The 19318-nt window shown below is 42.6% G+C and overlaps 2 protein-coding genes across 2 annotated transcripts in view; both read left to right on the forward strand.

Annotated features, from left to right (window-relative positions):
- LOC6737026 (bifunctional heparan sulfate N-deacetylase/N-sulfotransferase) overlaps window positions 1-19318 on the forward strand; it is a 54040-nt gene that overhangs the window by 22828 nt on the left and 11894 nt on the right. Inside the window, exons 3-4 of the mRNA XM_016170949.3 lie at window positions 4547-5602; window positions 15798-16007. Coding sequence (XP_016030648.1) covers window positions 5019-5602; window positions 15798-16007 — 794 coding nt within the window. The 5' untranslated portion in view covers window positions 4547-5018. The remainder of the gene's footprint in view (window positions 1-4546; window positions 5603-15797; window positions 16008-19318) is intronic.
- Window positions 12130-13833, forward strand: LOC6737025 (probable tubulin beta chain CG32396). The gene is made up of 2 exons (XM_002083836.3): window positions 12130-12322; window positions 12375-13833. The coding sequence occupies exons 1-2, from the start codon at window positions 12188-12190 to the stop codon at window positions 13704-13706; spliced, it is 1467 nt and encodes a 488-aa protein (XP_002083872.2). The 5' UTR covers window positions 12130-12187; the 3' UTR covers window positions 13707-13833.

Genomic DNA, 19318 nt, shown 5'->3' on the forward strand with positions numbered 1-19318 from the left:
CCCCTGGCACAACGGCTCTGCCTCAAAACTCCCCCTCCGCTTAGCGAATTGAAATAAAAATCAAAGTGATGTAGAATACATTCAAACACTTCGGACTGGCATTTTATTGGTGGCTGAGTATTTTTTGACAAAACTAGGTCAGTCAGTCTGACGGGCCACCTGCTTTTGGCCCACTCCTTTCACCCCCCTTTTTGGCCCAAATCAGCTCAGTAAATCTACAAATGAACGTATTGCAAGTGTCTCCTTGAAAAACTGGGCTCTTCTTGCTTTGGCATACGTAACTTCGGATAATTCAAGTGAATTGTCTCTTAAGACCAAACTTCTTGGTATTGAGTGGGATTTTAATGTATTGCTAATTAGCCAATTCGAAATATGCACACATATCTGTGGAAAATAAATGAATGTTTTATGATTTTCTATACCCACTTGAGAGTTTTCAGCTCGCAAATGGAAATTGTCGGCCGGCAGATGAAGAGCGAAGGAGAAAAGCTGGAGGCCAAAAGTGAAGGAAAAACAAATATAAAAACCATTAGGCAAATGTACATGGATAATTGACAGAAAAAAGGAAAACCAGCAAGCTACACAATTAAGGGGAAAAGTTGCGGGGTAAAATGGTAAAATGGTAAAATGCTGAAATGCTGGGAAGAACAGAAACACTTAGGAGACACTTCGGTGACACTTGACATTCGCCGAGTGAGAACTGTGGGAATAAAGGAAATTACGTTACGAACAAAGGAACAAATTAATCAGAGAATTGTGGGAAAATCCAGGAAATTCCAAATTACTTTATTAAATTTCTGACACAGCCGAGATAAATTATGATTTTTATCCGTAAATAATAGTGTTCTTGAGTGCACTTTTTATTACGAAATTAAAAGCAAATATTACAGTAAGCAAAGGCAAATTGATTGCGCACCTATAAAAATAAATTTATTTCCTTTCAAATAGCACTTAATTGCTTTTGGAAACCAAAAGTACAGAGTACAGCAAACGTTTATTTGCATTCAATGCACACTTTTCCTAGTATTTGCAATTAAATATCAACCTATGAGTAAATGGAATTTTCATTTAGAATTGTGCACTAAATTAGAAAGTCACTCTAGGAGCCTCAAATCACTCCCCGTCAGGCTATTAATCTGTTAGCTTAAACAAAAACCAGAAATCTAAGAACAAACCTCAAATATATACAGAATGTGTCAATTTAATTGTCTTGCTAACTGATTTATAGCAACATTAATAATGAAGAGACTCGCACAGAGAACATTGAAAGAACATTAGGCGATGGAAATTCCAATGCAAAGACTCACACGAAACCCAAAGGCGCTAAAGTGTGAAAAACTCATTAAGATACAAATTTGTTTATAGGTATATACACAACACATTCTCTTTTATTTTTCGGCTGGTGCGGGGGAGTTGTAAACTCTATGCCCACGCATCTGGCGTGGAAAAAAGGGGAGAAATCTATATGGGAAAGGCAATCAGGCGTGGCGTCATGTAATGGAAACGCAAAAGTCACATTCATCAGTCAAAATAATAACCAGACAGAAACAGAAACCGGAGTATTCAGACTTGAGGTCTTGTCTTGTCAGTTTGGTTAAAGCCAAAGTCATTTGTCCAGACTTTTTTTCCATTGCATGTCTGTTTGTTTTTGTACACACTTATTGTTGCCTGCATTCAATTTACTAAAGACAATTGATTTCTTTTCTTTTATTTTTTTTGTATTATTGCCGAGCACAAATTGAAAACGATTATCAATATGTTGGGCACTGACAGGCGGCTTTAACTGGGGGGTGCTGGCATGAATGCGCGAAAAACTAACAAGAGCTGGAAAAATAATGGAAATACTACAGAAGTTGGAGTGGGGAAAACAAAGCCACAACAAACATTCGCTGACTGATAAATGGCCAGCACAAAAGGCAGCCAAAAGGGCCAAAAATACAACGGCTGGGGGACTTTCGGGGGTGGTGGCATCTCGGGGGTGCCCTTCATTGTGCTACCCCATGTTGATGCTACCGCTGCTTGCCACACGACTCAATGCAATTTAGGGAAAAATATGCTGAGGGAGCTTCGCATCGCTGCTCCACCTCGAGCAATGTAAACAAAATGTATCGTAAAATAAATAGTTTTTAAAACCGTTTCTTCAGGCAGGGAGGGAAAGGGATCCCAGGGAAAAGGTGGGAAAACTTGAAATCGTTTTCTCCCCCTTCCCATAATGAATTCAAAGTAAACATAAAACACTTTCAAGAACTCACACGGCTAATTCGGATAAACTGTGTGAAACATGTGCGATTATCTAGATATTAGGAAGTGACAGACAAAAATGCTCGAAATTAGTTTGAATTATTGAATTACTCAACTGCAAAGAGAAAACGAATAACTAATGGTATTAATAGATATTCTTATTATTTGCGAAAATATTTACCTTGTGTACTTAGTTTTTCAAATAAAACTCAGACCTACTTTGTCTTGATTAAAATTCATTTGGAGACTCTTTGAGATAATTTCGTTTGGTTTATTTCTGCGTGTTTTGTGTGGCTTATCTTTGGGGTAGATGCTCGAAACTGTATGACGAGCAAATCAGCAGCTAACAAATAACAATTGAATGTAAAAACTTTAGAAAAAACCCCAGAAAAGAAAACCCGAAGTGAAAGACACAGATAGACTCGGGGGCAGGACAACTTTTGGTTTGTTTCGCTTGGTTTCCCGGGCAATTGAAGAGGAAATTAAACAAGTTTGCCTAACGAAGAACGCGCAGAAAGTTTTGGTGCCAGAGCGCCTTAAAGTATGCGGCATCATCAGAAGAAGAAAAGATGTAGGAAAAACCCCGAGCAAAAGCTTTCCCGACAACAGCACCAACTTTTTCCTTTAGCTTCTGCTTGAGTTTTGCTGCTGCTACTGCTGCCGCTGCTGCTGCTACTGCAGCTATGAAAAGTGGGGTCACGGGGGCGTGGGCGCAAGACGGGGGCGTGGCAGCATTGTCACTGCTGCTGCTGCTGCTCCTAAACTTTTTGAATCAATTTAAGTTTTGACATTTTAATGATAAATTTGTAACATGCAGAGGAAAACAAGGGCAAAGAATGCCTGGCTGCTCAAACCCTCGCTTTCCGCAGTAATTCCTGTTGCGACTCCTTTTGCAAGACTCCAGTTTATAAATTACTTAAAGTGTTTGCCGAGATAGAGGGCAAGCGGTTTGCTTATGAACTGAAATGAAGTTCGAAGTTGAGCGTAGAAATTGAAAAGTATTTTCAAGTGAAAGGGTTTGACTTTCCCTGCTGCAACTTTTGCACAAGATAGATTTGTTTGAAATGCTCAGGGATGTTAAAGTGATACAATTGCAGCTCTGTTCACAGTATCTCTTCATAATATAGAATATATTATATTTAAATAATTAGCTTATTTAAGGTTTCGATTTTTAGCTACTTTTGCCAATGCTTCAAGCCATTAAAGCTACTGCTTGAATTTCTCATTTATTCACCCTCGAAAACGCACACAAATGGTTATTTATCTATTGTGTTATCGGGAAACACATGTTGGAGTATGTTTATCGAGGACATAACATCATGACAAACATTGTTGGCCATCTAAAACTCATTATTGACTCATTTCGCTGGGCCATAAAGCGCCCCGAAGTATGTTGTCTTTATTTTTCGTTGACAGCCGGCAGCCATTTCCAATTAAACTGAACACTGTGCCCCACAAATAAGTTGGGGATTGCTTTATATATAGATATATGTATGTACATGTAGGGCCATTAAGACCTTTGTAAACTGCGGCAGGCATATGCACTTAATGGCTAAGCACACCACACTCACAAGGACAAATTCAGGGTAGACCTCGAGATATATATTCGTATCTATGTACACCGAATTGCGGTTTTGGCAATTTGTCGCTTTATTTGCGGCTTCCTTAGCACTTTGTTTACATTCCATTTGAGGAGACGGCGCTAGCAAATTGACAAGTTTCGTTGGTAAACAGTAAGGAACCCACATTTTTGTGTAACCTTACACCGAAAAATAGGGGAACTAAAAATAAAGTGCTTGGCGCCAAAGGCAGGGCAACCGAAATGCCACCATCAATTAGTTGTGATAACGATTATCGATAAAATGTGACACATATAATTGAAAAGGGCTGACAACCAAGGGTGCCACAATCAAATTACTGCAGTAAATAAACGCCAGGCAACTAATTGAGCTCAATTTATGACTAAATATTTGATAGACTAGATATTTGATACCTGCAACTCTAAATAATTGCGAAACGAAATTGTGAACTTCAAATTGCCAATTTAATGATAATATAAATATCGATATTAATCAAAAGCTTAAGACTGTCTACAATTTAGTAATCAGTATAATATTTTAATTATACATTTTGTTTACTATACTCTCTAAAAGGCTAACAACTTTTGACCTGATTAGATTAAAATGCTTGTGTGTAAACAAAGATATGCGATTTTCTTAGCTGATAGCAACACAAAACTCACTGTTTTCTTCAATGACAACTATTTATTTATTACGTTTACGTTTCTATTTCGTTTGCTTTGCAGATAAGAGGACTACCCACTGGGACGGCAGTCAATGTCTGATTGCGAGCGGACAGTCTGGAACTGGGTCTCTTCCGTCTTTATATGACTGATAATGGCCGTCTGCCCTGTCCGAAACCACAATTGCAACAACAGTGCGCCACAATGGCCAAGCAACATGAGTATTTGAAAATTTGGAAACATATCAAGTGGCGAAATGAAAAGTAAACATAGCGAACTGAATATTAATGAAAACCAAGAGATTTATGCGAAAGAACATATAACACATGCATATTTATATAGTAAACTGGACTGGACAACTGAAGAATAAACATTCAATTTTCATTCAACGGAATCGAAGTGCCATAGTGAATCGCGAGTGTTTGCCATTCGTTCGCTCTGTTTAGTCAATATAGGTATCATACCACACATATCGCCAATTATACAGATATAAAATATAATATAGAGAGTACCACCGAGGCGGAGCGACGACAATATGACAATATCGGGCGGCAATCAACATAATAACAATGCAAATCGCAAATATGAAAAACTCATTAAGCAGCCGCAGATGCAATTTGGTAGCTCCGTGACCGGCACCCAAACGGATGCCGATTCCTGCCGAGATGCGGACGCGGATGCGAATGCTGTCGGCCAGGACTTTAGCAATTTCAATAAGCATTTCGGCAATGGTCATGCCATCACGGATCGCACAATGCTGCTGCGTTTGGAGGACGATGTCACCACCGCCGCCGGCATTGTCACGTACAAGGGTAAATCGAATGGAAATGGAAATGGGAACGGGAACGGGAGCATCGGGAGTATCAGTCTGGATTTCAACGGCAGTCCTACCTCATCAACGTCAATTGGCATCGCCAGCGGTAGTAGCAGCAACACCCACCTGCCCAGTGGTGGAATCGGTGGCTCCGAGCCAGCCGGTTGGATGTGCCATTGTTGTAATTTAATTGCACGTCGCTGCTTTGGCATCAACGTTCGACGATGTGTCCTGGCGCTCCTGGCCATTACGGTGGTTAGCATTTTCTACTACACGCATTATGTCGATACGGGCGTGTTTAATGGGTGAGTACCGGATGAAATCAAATGAATCAAAGAGTGACCCTTTGACCAGGATGCAATGCGATTAAAATTGTGGGTTGATTGTGTTTTGTGGGAGATTACGGAAGATTTGATTGGTTTGTTTGGCGGCTTAAAATCGAATTCCCTAATGTGTGCCATAACGAAGATGGGATTTGAAACGAACCTCTATTAACTACTAAACTTTATCTGGATTTAGTTTTCGCGGCATGAAAATGCGAGTCAGGTGTTATTGGCTTGGTTCAAAACTGGTTTTGGCAATCTCGTCCTTCAACCCATTTTTTCGGGGCCATTTCGCGAATTCTTTTTGTGTTCAAGTGGCGTCGATGCCGGAAATGCACTTCAGTCTGCTCGCTTTTGCTCACTTTTTGTGGGCCATGAATGTGGGGAAGCGTTTTGTTGTGTGCCGTGTTTGATTGGATTTTTTGTTCAATTTCAAGTGGTTTACGAGGTAGCCAGGGAGGCAAATTGTTTTCAATATGCTGCAAATTAAATTAAAACAGGTGTGTGGCTGGCCGAAAGTAAAAAAAAAAAAAGAAAAAAAATCACACAAAAGGGTGTGTGTAAATTGAAAAAAATGTATATGGGGAAAGCAACCCTTTTTTTTGTAGTAAACGAAAAGTCATGTTTTTCGTGGCGAAGATTTAAGGGCATTTTCATTTCGAATTTCGCTTGGCTCACGCAAAAACCAGCACTAAAATTTTAATGCCTTCTATGCGCTTCTCCAACTTTTAAGTCCCATTCAATTTTTATAGTACCCCAAAAGTTTCACCTGACCGCCTTATCCACCTTTCGCAAATCATCAAGCGATTTTTCTATGGCTTTTTTTTCGTACACCGGCCCAGCGACAAATAAAAGAATGGAAAGTTTCATTCTACCCATTGCCATCGACAAGTTCCACTTTTGCTTGAGTTCAGTTCAACACCTTTTTGGTTGGCTTCACGCTCAAAGAAAACCCGGCAGTAGGAGCAGCAGCAGCAGCAGCACCTGGGGTTTCTTTTTCGGCTTCCCGTCTACTCCATGACATACTCGAGAATAAAACTCATTTGGTGCAAGCTTTTCGCATAGGGTGAACTCCAAAGTGGTACTCGAAATGCGGAAAAGTGGGCGGGAAAGCGGGAAAAGCGGGTGGAAATATTACTCATAATTGTGCTGCGCGTAACTAAAGAAGCTCTTTCTGCTGGCTGTTCGCACTAGTTGGCAGTGTGTTCTTTTTGCTGATTATTGTGCGAGTTCAGAATTTTCGCCATTTCCGAAATGGGGAATCGCGGGTGTATATTAAATTTTTCTCATGAAATTTTTAGCTGACTGCCAGGTAGCAGTTATTTTGCTCACCTGCCTGCTGCCTGTTAGCTACTTTTGCGCGCAATTATGGTTTACAAACAGTTCTACCGAAACCCCATTCCATTTAGCCTGCAGTAGTTGCACAAACAACCAGCGAAGTTTTTGATTACTTTCATCAAGCGTTGCCAGTAAGATTGCTGCAGGACCTGGTTGCGTGGGTGGGTCCTTGTTTTTCAGTTTCTGTTTCATTTTTTTCGAACTTCCCTACTTTCCAGCACGCCAGCTTAGCTAGCGAAAACAACAACAGCAACAGAAAAGAGTCCTGCCCTTATCCTGCTGGCTGGCACTAGGTAAAGTGTTATTTACATTTCCCAAATGCTAGTTGATTATTAAATATTTACCCTGGTCGGGCACTTGAAATTTAATTTACGGTCCAAGACTGTGGCAAAGTTCATTAGTTGGCTAAGTGGGTTACCATCAATCAGGAGCAAAAAGGTCCTGCCTTATATTGAATAACCCAAGTCCGAGTAATTGTCCACACGAAATGCGTGCGTGTGTGCTGTGTGTCTGTGTGTGTGCGTATGATAAATTTTAATGAATTCGGTCGGCCCAACTACATGATTGTTGCATGCATATGGCCAAAGTGACGGTGTGTGCATGTGTTGCTGAGTAGATACACTTGGAGAAAAGCCAAGGCTTATAAACGTAGGGTAACTTTGATTTATAAGGACTACGTATTAAAAGCCTTCGATTGCCAATGGCTCTAGATCGACGTAAAGATCCTTGATCCTTGCTTGATAAGATGAAATACTTCCAGTTTTTTGAGGTGCAAGCGGTACTTCTTAAGGCCCTTCGACTGTTACGTGCAAAATGCGGAAACAAGTGACGTGCCAAGTTTAAAGCCAGCCCCTTTCCCTGATCCTGTGAGAGTATGAGTATATGCGTTTGTATGGGTACGAAGGGACGCTTGTGGGCGTGTCCTGCATCCTGGCTTTCACTCCTCCGGTGCTGAGGTTGCCCCTGTGGCCATAGACGCCAGTCGGAGTCTGATGTGCGTGTTTGTTTATGCTGTCTGTCATTATTTGCACTCGCACACCCACACAAAGCCACTACTAGGATCACCCACACAAATATGCATACACACACACACACTGGCATACATATGCATAAATGCATTTGTTTTTGCTGTTGCTGTCTGCCTTTGTAGGTGCAAAACGCATTTTGACAAAATGCAAACGTACGTGATTTGCATGAAACTGACTGACTGGCAGAGGGGCGTCAGAAAGGGTAGGGGGGGTGGGTTTGGTGTTGGGGGAATGGACAGCTGGAAACACCATCCTGACAGGCCGGCAATAATTGATTTGTAATGCAAAACCCTGACAAAACATGCTGCAGAAATAAACTAATTTACATGCATTTTTCAAATTGTGTAATTCCTAATTCCGCATTTGAATAAAGGACCAGTTGCAAATTGAGTTATATCGAATTGGATTACAGAACTTTTAAATACTGAATATTGTACGTTTGAACTATTCACTTTACATTGTTTGCATCTTTGCAAGTTTTATTGAATAGATTTTTAATTTGGTGAGTTGTATTAATCGTATATATTGTTGGAATTTTGTATTCAACATTTTAAACCATTCTTAAATTCTGTCCGTTCAATAAGCAATTAAAGTTGGAAATGTTCTGCGATCTACTTGGCTAATTTCGCTGACAAGTGCATTTGTTTAGCTGCTATCCTGCGAATACGCATCCGACTATCTGGTCGCCTGTCACGTGCAATCACAACGGCTGTCGCCAAATAAACACGTATATATGTACAAACACAGTGCTCCACATCAACGTACATATATACTACGACCGTGTGCGTTTGGCTAGGAACATTATTTGGTTTGCGTGTTAAGTGCGATAAATGCAATTTGATGTTAGATGTGTTTTTTTTCCGCAGGACGCTGAAAACTAAAACTGGTATAAATGCACTGAACTAGCGCCAAAATGCCCTCGATAATCAACACATAAATTACTGCTGTCGGTCGAGTAATTTGCGAGTAAATAGCGAGTGTTTTTGTTTGCGTTGTACATGACGTATACGTGATGTGATTCACATTTGCGTGCATTAATTGACTAAATATTTTAATTGAAAATGCGATTATAAACGACAAATGGCCGCCGGTCAGTATGTACATCCATCGATTGCCTGGACGTTGTTAAAATACGATTACATGTGCGTATTTGCACAAATCCATGCGGCAAAAGAAACGAGAGCGAGTGGAATGCATTCAAGGATTCCGGTACATCCAACACTGGAAAAGCACTGTCTGTTTGTCCGTTTGTCGAGTGCTGCGAAATGCAATAAATAATTACGTTTATTTGCTTTAAATGCAATTACAAACAAACAAGCAAACACACAAAAGGACAGACGCCGCTGGATGGCGACGCCTCTTGCATATTCCGCGCCGTCTGGCAATTTCCCGACTTTTCCCCGTTCACAGTTCATTTGGCCTGGACGAGTGTCCAGCGAAGACTCCCAACGGGAAGTCCTTTTTACCATTCTGTGTTCTCGTCCTGCCCTGACATTTTCCCACTCATTTCCCGGCTGCAATTCAATTGAACTTGCCTTGCTTGATTTATTTAATTAACTTTTTTTTCTCTCACATCTCCCCTGGCAACCCGACCAACCGACCGCAATCGTTGAGGAGTCGTCGATGTCGAGGCTTTATTTCAAGTGTTTTCATCGGTTCCCATTCTGTAGATTTTCATCCTCATTGTTCTTAAGTGGCCGGCCGCCTGCCGGAGAAATTCTTAATGCTCGAGTTCGAAAATATGCGAACAGAACAAAGGGAAAATACTTGACGCACAGTGGCGGTACAATATTATTCAATTTGCCATTATAGCTTTATCCCAAAGTAAACCATTTTGCCCGAGGAAAGTTCCGGTAATGTGAGCGTTCGTTTGCATTATGAAACAGAGACGGAAATTAAGAAGCTGCATTATAGTATTAAAGCATATTAAACAGCTTTAATTGGCCGACTGGAAAATATCTAAAATACGTATAAAGCATAGCTCAAAATATTTTTACATAATTACTACTAGTTCGAAATATTCTGCTTTATAATTCCCTTAAAATGAATTTACTCTTTAAAATATATTCATGGCGCTTTAAAATCAACTGAAGGGTACAACCGTTACGTGTCGCATCCAGTATATCAAGTTGCAGCGTATCCTTCGGGTGCTCAAGCCACAATGACACTGCAATATTGTTGGACCTGCTATTGCAGTCTTACCCCAAAGTAAACGTTTTCGCTGCTCTCCAGTTTAATTTACTTTATTCTGACATTGACAGGCTTCGACCACAAATCGCCAGCGATATTTCTGGCCAAAAGCTGCGCTTAGTTTACTCAGCCCGCTCATTTCGCCGGCTCGCTTCTCTTTGCTTTTACCATTTCTGTTTAAGTGGACGCTTTGTCTTCGTTCTAGCTTGGTTTTCTTTTTTTTTTTGCATTTGCCCAGCACTCTTCCCATTTTGTTTGCCTTATTCATTTAGCTTTTTTGCGGAGGGGAACTAAATATTTTTTACGTTCCTTTTTTGTCCTCAGATATCCCTTTTCTATAGCATATACACATATCCTTGTGCTAGATTCGCATTTTATTATGCATTTGCTGCGGCGGCTGGGGCTGCCCCGTTTTTTTGGGTTTTTGCTTCGGTGAAAATCTGCATTACGTATGCGCCCTGTTGGCCGTGCTTCTCGCTTCTGCGGCTGCTGCATTTGCTACTTTGCGAATTTATTACAAATTTTTACATACGATTTATTGTCTGAGCTGCGGTGCTTGCCCAGCTCGGAGCAGCTCGAAGTCGGTCATAATATTCTGGGCCATGCGGCTATCCCATTGTAACGAGGGAAAAGCTTTAAAGTCCCACAAGTTACGTATACGTACATGCTGGAAAATTCCCTACATATACATGTATATGCGCTCACGGATTCAATAAAACCGTTCCGCGTCATGTCTTTCAACTTGACTAATAAGCCTTGGCCACGCTCATGGCCGTAAGCCTTTTCCTCTGCTCTGCTTCTCCATCAGCTTGCCCCGCCACTTTTCTCCCAGCTTCGTTGACAGTGCAACATTTGCAAGAGAGCAGCGAGCTGCTTGCCAAGTTTGTTGCACGCCCGCATAAATAACACGTCGCAAATGCATAAACTGACTTTTTGTTGCCTAATTTATGCAGCACAAAAGACGAAGCTACGGCCCTGGGACCCCGCCCACCTCCTAACGCCCCCCGCCCACCACCTCTTCGCCAACGGAAACGGAAATTTTGTGCTGTGCACAAATAAATCAGCCAACTGAGAGGCCAGGCCAAAACAGAACAGGTTGCACGAAAATGCAAACGAGAAGGCTGAGTAAGCAGCAAAAATTTCTTCATCATGCCGCAGGACTCGGGCGTCAGGAGTCACAAAAGTTTTGCCCTCCGCTGATCAACTATGAAAATGTCCTGTAAGGATTGCAAGAACTGGCAAATAGTTACTTTGTTGCTTACACAGGGGAGAAGATATGAATAAATGTGGTTGAGGGCCAAAGAAAATAATCAATCCATTGTCGACTGCCTTTTGATTACAAAAGAAAATTTTTTTTGTTTGTTAAATGTTAATTTAATGAATAGCAAAGATTTTATGGAAAAAGTTTTGCTACAAGTTTCTGTCAGGTCATCCAGAATTTATTGCTATTAGCACAACAGAAATGTAAAGGAAAAGTCATTGAAAGCCTTAATTAAGGTGTAATGAAATTCAATAAAGTCTTTGACACACCAAATGCAGATATATTTGTATATATGTTAAACAGTGCAGAAATAATTTCACATGAATAACACTGATTTAATTAAGAAAGCATTTCCCTCGTTAAGCCAAATCAAAATTAATTGCCTTTGGATGCAACAGTAAAATGAATGTAAAAGCTGAAATTGGAGGCATTACCAAAGTTTTTCGCCAGCTCACGTACAAAGTAGAGTTAAATTACATTTTATTTTCCGTTCTGAATGCCACGTTTTAGGTGTTTTACCAAAAATATTTCCTTAACTCACACAAAATTCGCATAAATTTAACATGCACTTGCAAACTGCAAGCGAAACTTGTACTGAAGAAGTTTTTGAGGAATATTAGTACTCAGAGTAATAATGATTTCCCGAATTTGTATTTGTGGTTTGAAAGAGAAGTTTCGAAATTTTAAGAAATTTTTTGATCAGGTTGGCCAGGAGAAGTCCAGCCCACTGTAAGCCTAGGATCTAAGCGCATGAGCGAGAAAAGCGGAGGACAGGATGAGGAGGCAGCCCCTAGCTTAGTGGTTTTAAGGAGCGGAGATTGGGTCGAAATGAGGGAGATAGTCACACTGCAGATCGGCGGAGCCGGCAATGCCATCGGAGATTCTGTGGGTAAACCAGGTGATATAGGTGATGTGCTAAGTGTTTAACTTTTTCCAGTTCTGGCACGTGATTTCACATGAGCACGGTGTGGATTATGCGTCTGGTCGGTTTGGCGGCACCAGTCCACTTCAGCTGGAGCGGATCAATGTGTTCTTTAACGCAACGGCCAGCAAACGGTTCTATGCCCGCACCATACTGATAGACACGGAAGCCAGCACCATCCAGCGTCTCAACGCCAGCAGTCAGCTGTACAGGCCGGAGAACTTTGTGGCTGGATCGGAGAGTGCTGGGAACAATTTTGCACGTGGCTATCACACGGATGGTGCCGCCATTTTGGATCAAGTGCTGGAAAATACGCGCCGGGAGGTGGAATCGGTGGATTCGTTGCAGGGCTTTCAGTTGCTCCACTCGATCGGAGGCGGAACTGGCTCCGGCTTGACCTCTCTTATAATGGAGGCCCTCGTGGAGCAGTATCCGGATAATTTGCTCTGCAACTATGTGACCATTCCGTCGCCGAATATGTCGCAGGTGGTAGTGGAACCTTATAATGCCCTACTTAGTACTCCGGCCTTGGTCAACAATTCGCATTTAACCTTCTGCCTTGATAACGAGGCACTGTTCCAGATCTGCAATAGAAACCTGAAGATCAAGATGTCCGGCTACGAGCACATCAACCACATAGTAGCCCTGACCATGTCGGGTATAACCACTTGCCTGCGGTTTCCTGGCCAACTGAATGCTGGATTGCGCAAGATCTATGTAAATATGGTGCCATTCCCGAGGCTGCACTTCCTCATACCGGGATTCGCACCATTGGTCACCTGCAAGCAGCAGCAGTTCAGCAAGGGCACCGTTTCGGAGCTGGTGCAGCAGATCTTCTACAGTAATAATCTGCTCTGTGCCATCGATCTTCGAAAGGGCAAACTGCTGACCGCTGCTGGTATTTTCCGAGGAAGAATGTCACCGCGTGAGGTGGATCAACTGATGACTGGGGTGAGGAATAAGAATATCAACAATTTCGTAGACTGGATACCCAACAATATCAAGACGGCTATTTGCGATATACCGCCGAGGGGCCTCAAGATGTCAGCCACATTCATTGGAAACACAACGGCGATTCAGACGCTGTTCCAGCGATTACTGGACGCTTCCATGGCCATGTTGCGGCGCAAGGCCCATCTTCATTGGTACACGGGAGAGGGAATGGAGGAGCAAGAGTTCCAGGATGCGCAACAGGAGTTACAGGCCATCATCGATGATTACCGCAGTAGTGCTGAGGGCGAGGATTCCGGTGGTGGCGGTGGAGGAAGCGGTGGCCGCAGTGGAAGCGCAGAAAGCGGTGAAGAGGAAGCCACCGCAGAGGCCCGTTGTCAATACTGCACCGAATAATATTACTTCCACATTTGATTCATACAGATAGATATCAGGGTTCACCAAATTCAAAAGTGTTCATTTGTAATTGCGCGTCTTGGAATCAGGACATATTTCGACTAGAAAAATATATATTTTAGGTATATGTTTCATTTGTTTTTGCAAAGTTATCAATTTTGCTACCGACTGCTTTCGCATTATATTCCCCAGTACTTTTTCCCATGTTTAAAGTGCATTTGGGGTAACAAAACTAAAAAGAAGAAAAAGAAAAACTATCCTATCTGATATTTTTGGTGGACCTACATGTTTTATACCTGAACGTGTGTGTTTGGCCTGCCGTGTATATATGTGTTCGTTTGCTATCTAAATATTTTGTTTTGGCAGTGCAAAAGTTTTGCCAGCCTGCCAGGACCTGGGATCCTGGGCGTTCCACAAGCACACGGCCCAGCCCCCACATTTTTGTAATGCAAAAAGTATTTACAATTTGCAAGGCAGCCAGTTGGGTCCTGCTGCATGCATGTCCTGTGAACGGTACCCTTTCAGATTGCGGGGTTTGGCCTAATAGGTTTTTGTTAATTTTGGGGATTTTACTTGAAAGGCGCTCGGCAAAAGGATTTTACACATGTTGCCGCTTTTACCTAAGCGCTTTCACTGTTGCATGTTTTCGTTATTATTATTTTCTTCCTGTTGCAATGGACTGCCTGAAGACTGCCTTGCCAAAGGTTAGCAGGATGCAACAAGGATATGTGGAAATTGCATAAGCTTTATAATAAAACGCTCCACTCGACGTGAAGGATATAACACAGAGCAGTGGGCAGGGCAACACGAAAGGTTGGATAACATCTAAATAGAAAAGTTGCCCAGGTCAAAGGTGATTCTCAGGCAGTTTTAGGGCACAAACTTTTCCACTCCTATGAGAAAAGTTCTGACCCACACAGAGACAGACTGAAAGGATAGTTGAGACTGCTCGCAAACTTACATTAGATGGCTCAGTATTCAGCTCGTTGTTGGTTTGTTAATGAGCCGCATTGTTGCCGTTTAAAGAGGACGTAGAAGCTCAAGTATCCAGGAACACCAAGCGAATGAAGATGTGTGAGACAAGCCTGAGGATAAGCTACTAATATGGGCGCACTGTGGAAAACTTCATCTACTAAATGTTATAAATCGAGAAAAAATACTTTATAACTCAATTAACTTAGAAAATGGAAAAAAAAACATACAAGGAGCGTAAAAACATACAATCCGAGGTATTTGCATTAGAGAAATGTGGATACAATACTGTTGTTGCTTTCTCTTTGTGTGACATAACAAGACTGGTATTGAAAGACATCTGGCGGTTGGCTTTTATCTTTGTGGCAGGCAACAGGCACCGGGAAACGCAACACATCTACCCAACGCTAACGACAGCCGCCAACGATGTTTGCATATTACGCATACGCAGCGTTGTCGCGTATCTCAATTTGGCTGCCGTTGCCACGATTCCCCAGCTACTATTTCATACTTTTGGCCTGCAACATGCGGTGTTGTGTCACAGCAGCACCTCCCTATATTTGCCTCCATGTTTCTGCCACACAAAATCCCCTGCAGCAGTCGGTCGACAAAGCAAATACAATAAATGAACGCCACCAGCGCTTCATCGTCTTCTTCGTTTGGAGCGGAAGAACAGCTCTCCACTGGCAAGTTTGCCTCCTCGTGCTTATCTACCCTCCAACGAAATGTTGCATTTCGGGACTTTGTGCAGTTTGCCATTTTATTATTTCTAGCATATTTTTTTATGCATGAGTTTTCCCTCTGACAGCTTCAAAAGTCAACGTCTGCTCCGTTATATCATTTAATTGCTTTTGTAAATGTTTAAATATATTTGAGCTCTGTAGCGTGCTCAAAAAGGTAACAAAACAAAGGAAAGCAGTTGGCTTAAAGCTTTACTCGGTTGGCGGGTGCTTATAGAAGGCTTATACCACGTAAAGTATTACTCAAAGGTTTAGATGGTTTAGAGGGAGAAAACTAATATTTAAAAGCATTTAAATATTCTTCCAGCATCCCTTATCCTATTAGTTATAATTTTTGTTAAAAAGATTATCTTATAATAAATTTATTTATATTTTTCAGTCTTATTCAACGCGATACGCATCCCGCTCCCATCATCAACTGCCGCATGATCAACTCTGGTGGCAAACACATCCGGAATGCCTCCCCAGCGCCCGACCATCGTTCCGAGGCTCGATTACGGATCGATCCCAAGGTCCTCGTTTTTGTGGAGACCACATATTCCGGTCTGGGCAGGGACATTGCCGAGCTGCTCGTCTACAATCGGATCAAGTAAGTTTCGCAGGGCAAAAGAGAAATCATAGACAATTAGCTCTGGCAAATTTGCATAATTGCGAAGGCAGCGATGCGGCGATAATTATTACACTCAAAGTAACTGGGAAACGGAAGTGGCAGCGAAACCAACACCAGACTGCACACACATACTCACACAGAGAGAGAGAGACACCGAGGCAAAATAAATGGCGAGTGCCAAGTGAGGTCCTCCGGACCCTGGACTCCGAAATGCTCTAGTTCCCCCTGTTCCGCACTTCGGTTCCTTTGCAGCTGCAGCCCCGGCCATTGTCAATGCTGACCCAATTTGGGTAGTTGGCCATAAAAAGGCAGGTTATGAAATTAATGCCAAGCTATGCAGCTTCTCCTCGCCTCGGTGTCTCTGTGTCTGTGTCTCTCCGGTTGGGGGAAGCTCTGCTCCTCTTTGCTGCTGCGGGCAACCAGCAAAGCATTCCAGTTTAATTGGCAACTTATGCTTTTGTGGTCGAGTGGCCTGCCAAACGACGCCGCATCCCGAGCATCCTTGCCGAGGCATACCATCCATATCCATCCAGCACATCCATCCATCTGGTCGGCCAGCTCAGGCGGAAGTCTCGTTTTCCCTGGCGAATGTCTCACCTGCCCCGGGTATCTTCAGTCGTCTGGCTCACATGGCTTCTCCTCCTCCTCCTTTACCTCCAACTGACCAAGTCAGCAGTTTTTCCCGACCACACTGCCTGCAGTCGGCCAACAAAGTGCTGAACTTCAAGGAGGAGTTGAGTCCCTTGGGGATGACTGTAAGCCATAAACACACAGAGTCTGACAGCAATGTTGCGTAATTCGAGAGCATTTCAAGATGTACGATGGTCCCAATTAATTTATGCTTGGAAGAAGCACAGTTATTCAAGTTATGATTAATGCTTTTGGGCCTTAAAGGAATTGCCTAAATTCTATTGTACTTGTAGTATTATTAATTAAATATTATGTTGATTTTAGATCTTTGAATTAACGCTGCCACAAAGTTTAGTCTCAAATGAAATGGGTAAACCATTTCAAACAGTTTGGTGTGCTTTTTGCTCCCTGAGGGTATTTCGAATTCCCTAATTTCGCCGGCTACATTTTCGTTGCCTTCCTTACAAAGAGTTATTCTTCCTTGGGCTATGCCTTTGTAATTCTCCTGTCGGCCGCCTTCTACTGGTGTTTGCTGGTGTGGGTGCTCGGATGTCCTGTGTGTAGGTGTGGGCCATTCTAGGCCCGCCCAATTGGTTAACCGCAATGACCGCAGGAAGCAGACTCCTGCGAGTAACCGCAATTATTATACCAGCTGCACTTTGGCACCGGGAGGGCGTGGCAAACTTTTCAATACCATTTTTATGCAATTTTTTTTCTTCACACTCTCTTTTTAAAATGCACGACATACATGTTTGTGAATTGTGTAAATTGCGGTTATGGAGCGAAGGCAAGAAGAGTGGTTACTTTTTCATAGATGGGGATAGAGAAAGAAGCCCGAGGCAAATGGCTGTTCGCAGCCTCCAAAAGTCAAAGGGCAAGAATTTCAATTTGCCGCAGCTTTTGTTGATGTTGTTTGGGCGACTCCTTTGGCTTTTGTGTTGTATAATTAAATTTTGTCGTTATGGCTGTAGGAAAACTAGCTGCTCGGTGCTCGTGCTTTGCATTTCCCAAAGACTTGCGACTCGTACTCCTTCATCAGCAGACAAGTGCTTCAACTTTAATGAGATTTCAAGTACAAATAGCAACAGCAGCAATGCCATTCAGTCAGCCATAGAATCAGTCCCCTTCATTTCATTCCACCCATCACCCCAAAAGGCCCCGACCAGTTGAGTAATGCCAGCCATTGTCTCCCGCGCTGTAACCAAATATGCAGGCGAATGACTCTCATGACCTAATCAACTTGGTCATATGAGCCCGGGAGTCGGGTGTTGGGTGCCGGGCGTGGAAGGATCAGGGTGGGTCCTTGATGCTGCCATTACTCCCGCTGCTTATCAATGACTTCATTAGTGTACTCTTCAGTGACTAGTCTGCTGCTTCCTTGGGGTTTCGGGTACTCCAAACTTTGCCCGTAGCCGAGGGAGACGGGCAACAAATTTCATTAACATTACCATCTCATTATTGCTGATGACTTTTGTGAGGGAGTTGAAGTGTGTGCATATCAGAGAACCGAAAGGAGATCGGATGAGTACACAGAAGCAAAATTACATAGTTAAATAGCTAGATGTGAAGCTGAGTATCCTAGATGATATCAGCTTTAAATATTTTCAGTGTGAGTGATGTAAACTCCTAAAATCTTGGAAAACTTATACTTCATACTTGTGTATCCGTTCTAGCTCCAGAGAGATCTGTAACTTTAAGTTGCTCCATTTTTTCCCCTGTGCATTGAAGGGGCAGGCGAAGAAGCAGTGGAGATGGATTGGTCCTAGCATATAATGTAGTAGATGTTTGTTGCAGTGCTGCCTGGAGCCGTGCATCCTACAACTCAACAGCAGAACGCACAACGCACAGGTTACAAATGCAGAAGGCACAGGCAATCAAAGTTGTCGCTGGCGCCATGGCAGCCATTATTGAAATGCGTCCCAGGAATCGTGAGTGTGTGCGTGGGCGGGACGCAGGTGCATTCGATGGTCGTGTATCTTTGGCACGGCAATCCTAGAACTCGCTTTTCCCCATTATCAATTATTTATGAACCGAAGCGACGCCGCTCATTGCTCCCAAGTTGCCACTCAATTAGTCATGAAAAATTCACTCGGTGACTTTCCAAGTGTCGCACTTGACGTATGCGTAATGTTGCAAAGTAGCGTTGCCCCCGAAAGCGAGTGTCGTTACATTTATTCAATATTTGCTACAAACTCGGCTGCATTTAAAGCAGGCGTATTTCCGCGATTTGACGTCTTACTAATGGACTTTGGCTACAACGCTTTTCGCTTTGTAATCGCTGCCGCTCTTTTAGCCGCTCCAATTAGCCTGGCCAATTGATTGATTGCCAACTTTTGGACGCTCTTTTCTTTTCTTTTTTCCCTCCCCGAACAAATGGCCCACGTTGTACATACAAATTTCTGGCCAAAAGCCGCGCGCGCCAGCAAGTATGCAAAGTTTTGCAAAAGTTTTTACGCCCGGATTGCCGCCATTTGTAAGCTGGATAGCCTCCAAAAAAAGGAGGAATTTTTGGTTGAGTGTTAGGGGCAAGTTTCAGCCTCTAATGCGCCGTGAAATTCTAATGAAATTTTCCAAGGTAATTACCCGGCCCAAAAGACATCGCCTCAATGGTTCTTTGCTATGCCATCGTTTATTAAATTGCCATTTATAATGTGCGCAAT

Source organism: Drosophila simulans, chromosome 3L, assembly GCF_016746395.2.
Source record: "Drosophila simulans strain w501 chromosome 3L, Prin_Dsim_3.1, whole genome shotgun sequence".
NCBI lineage: Eukaryota > Metazoa > Arthropoda > Insecta > Diptera > Drosophilidae > Drosophila > Drosophila simulans.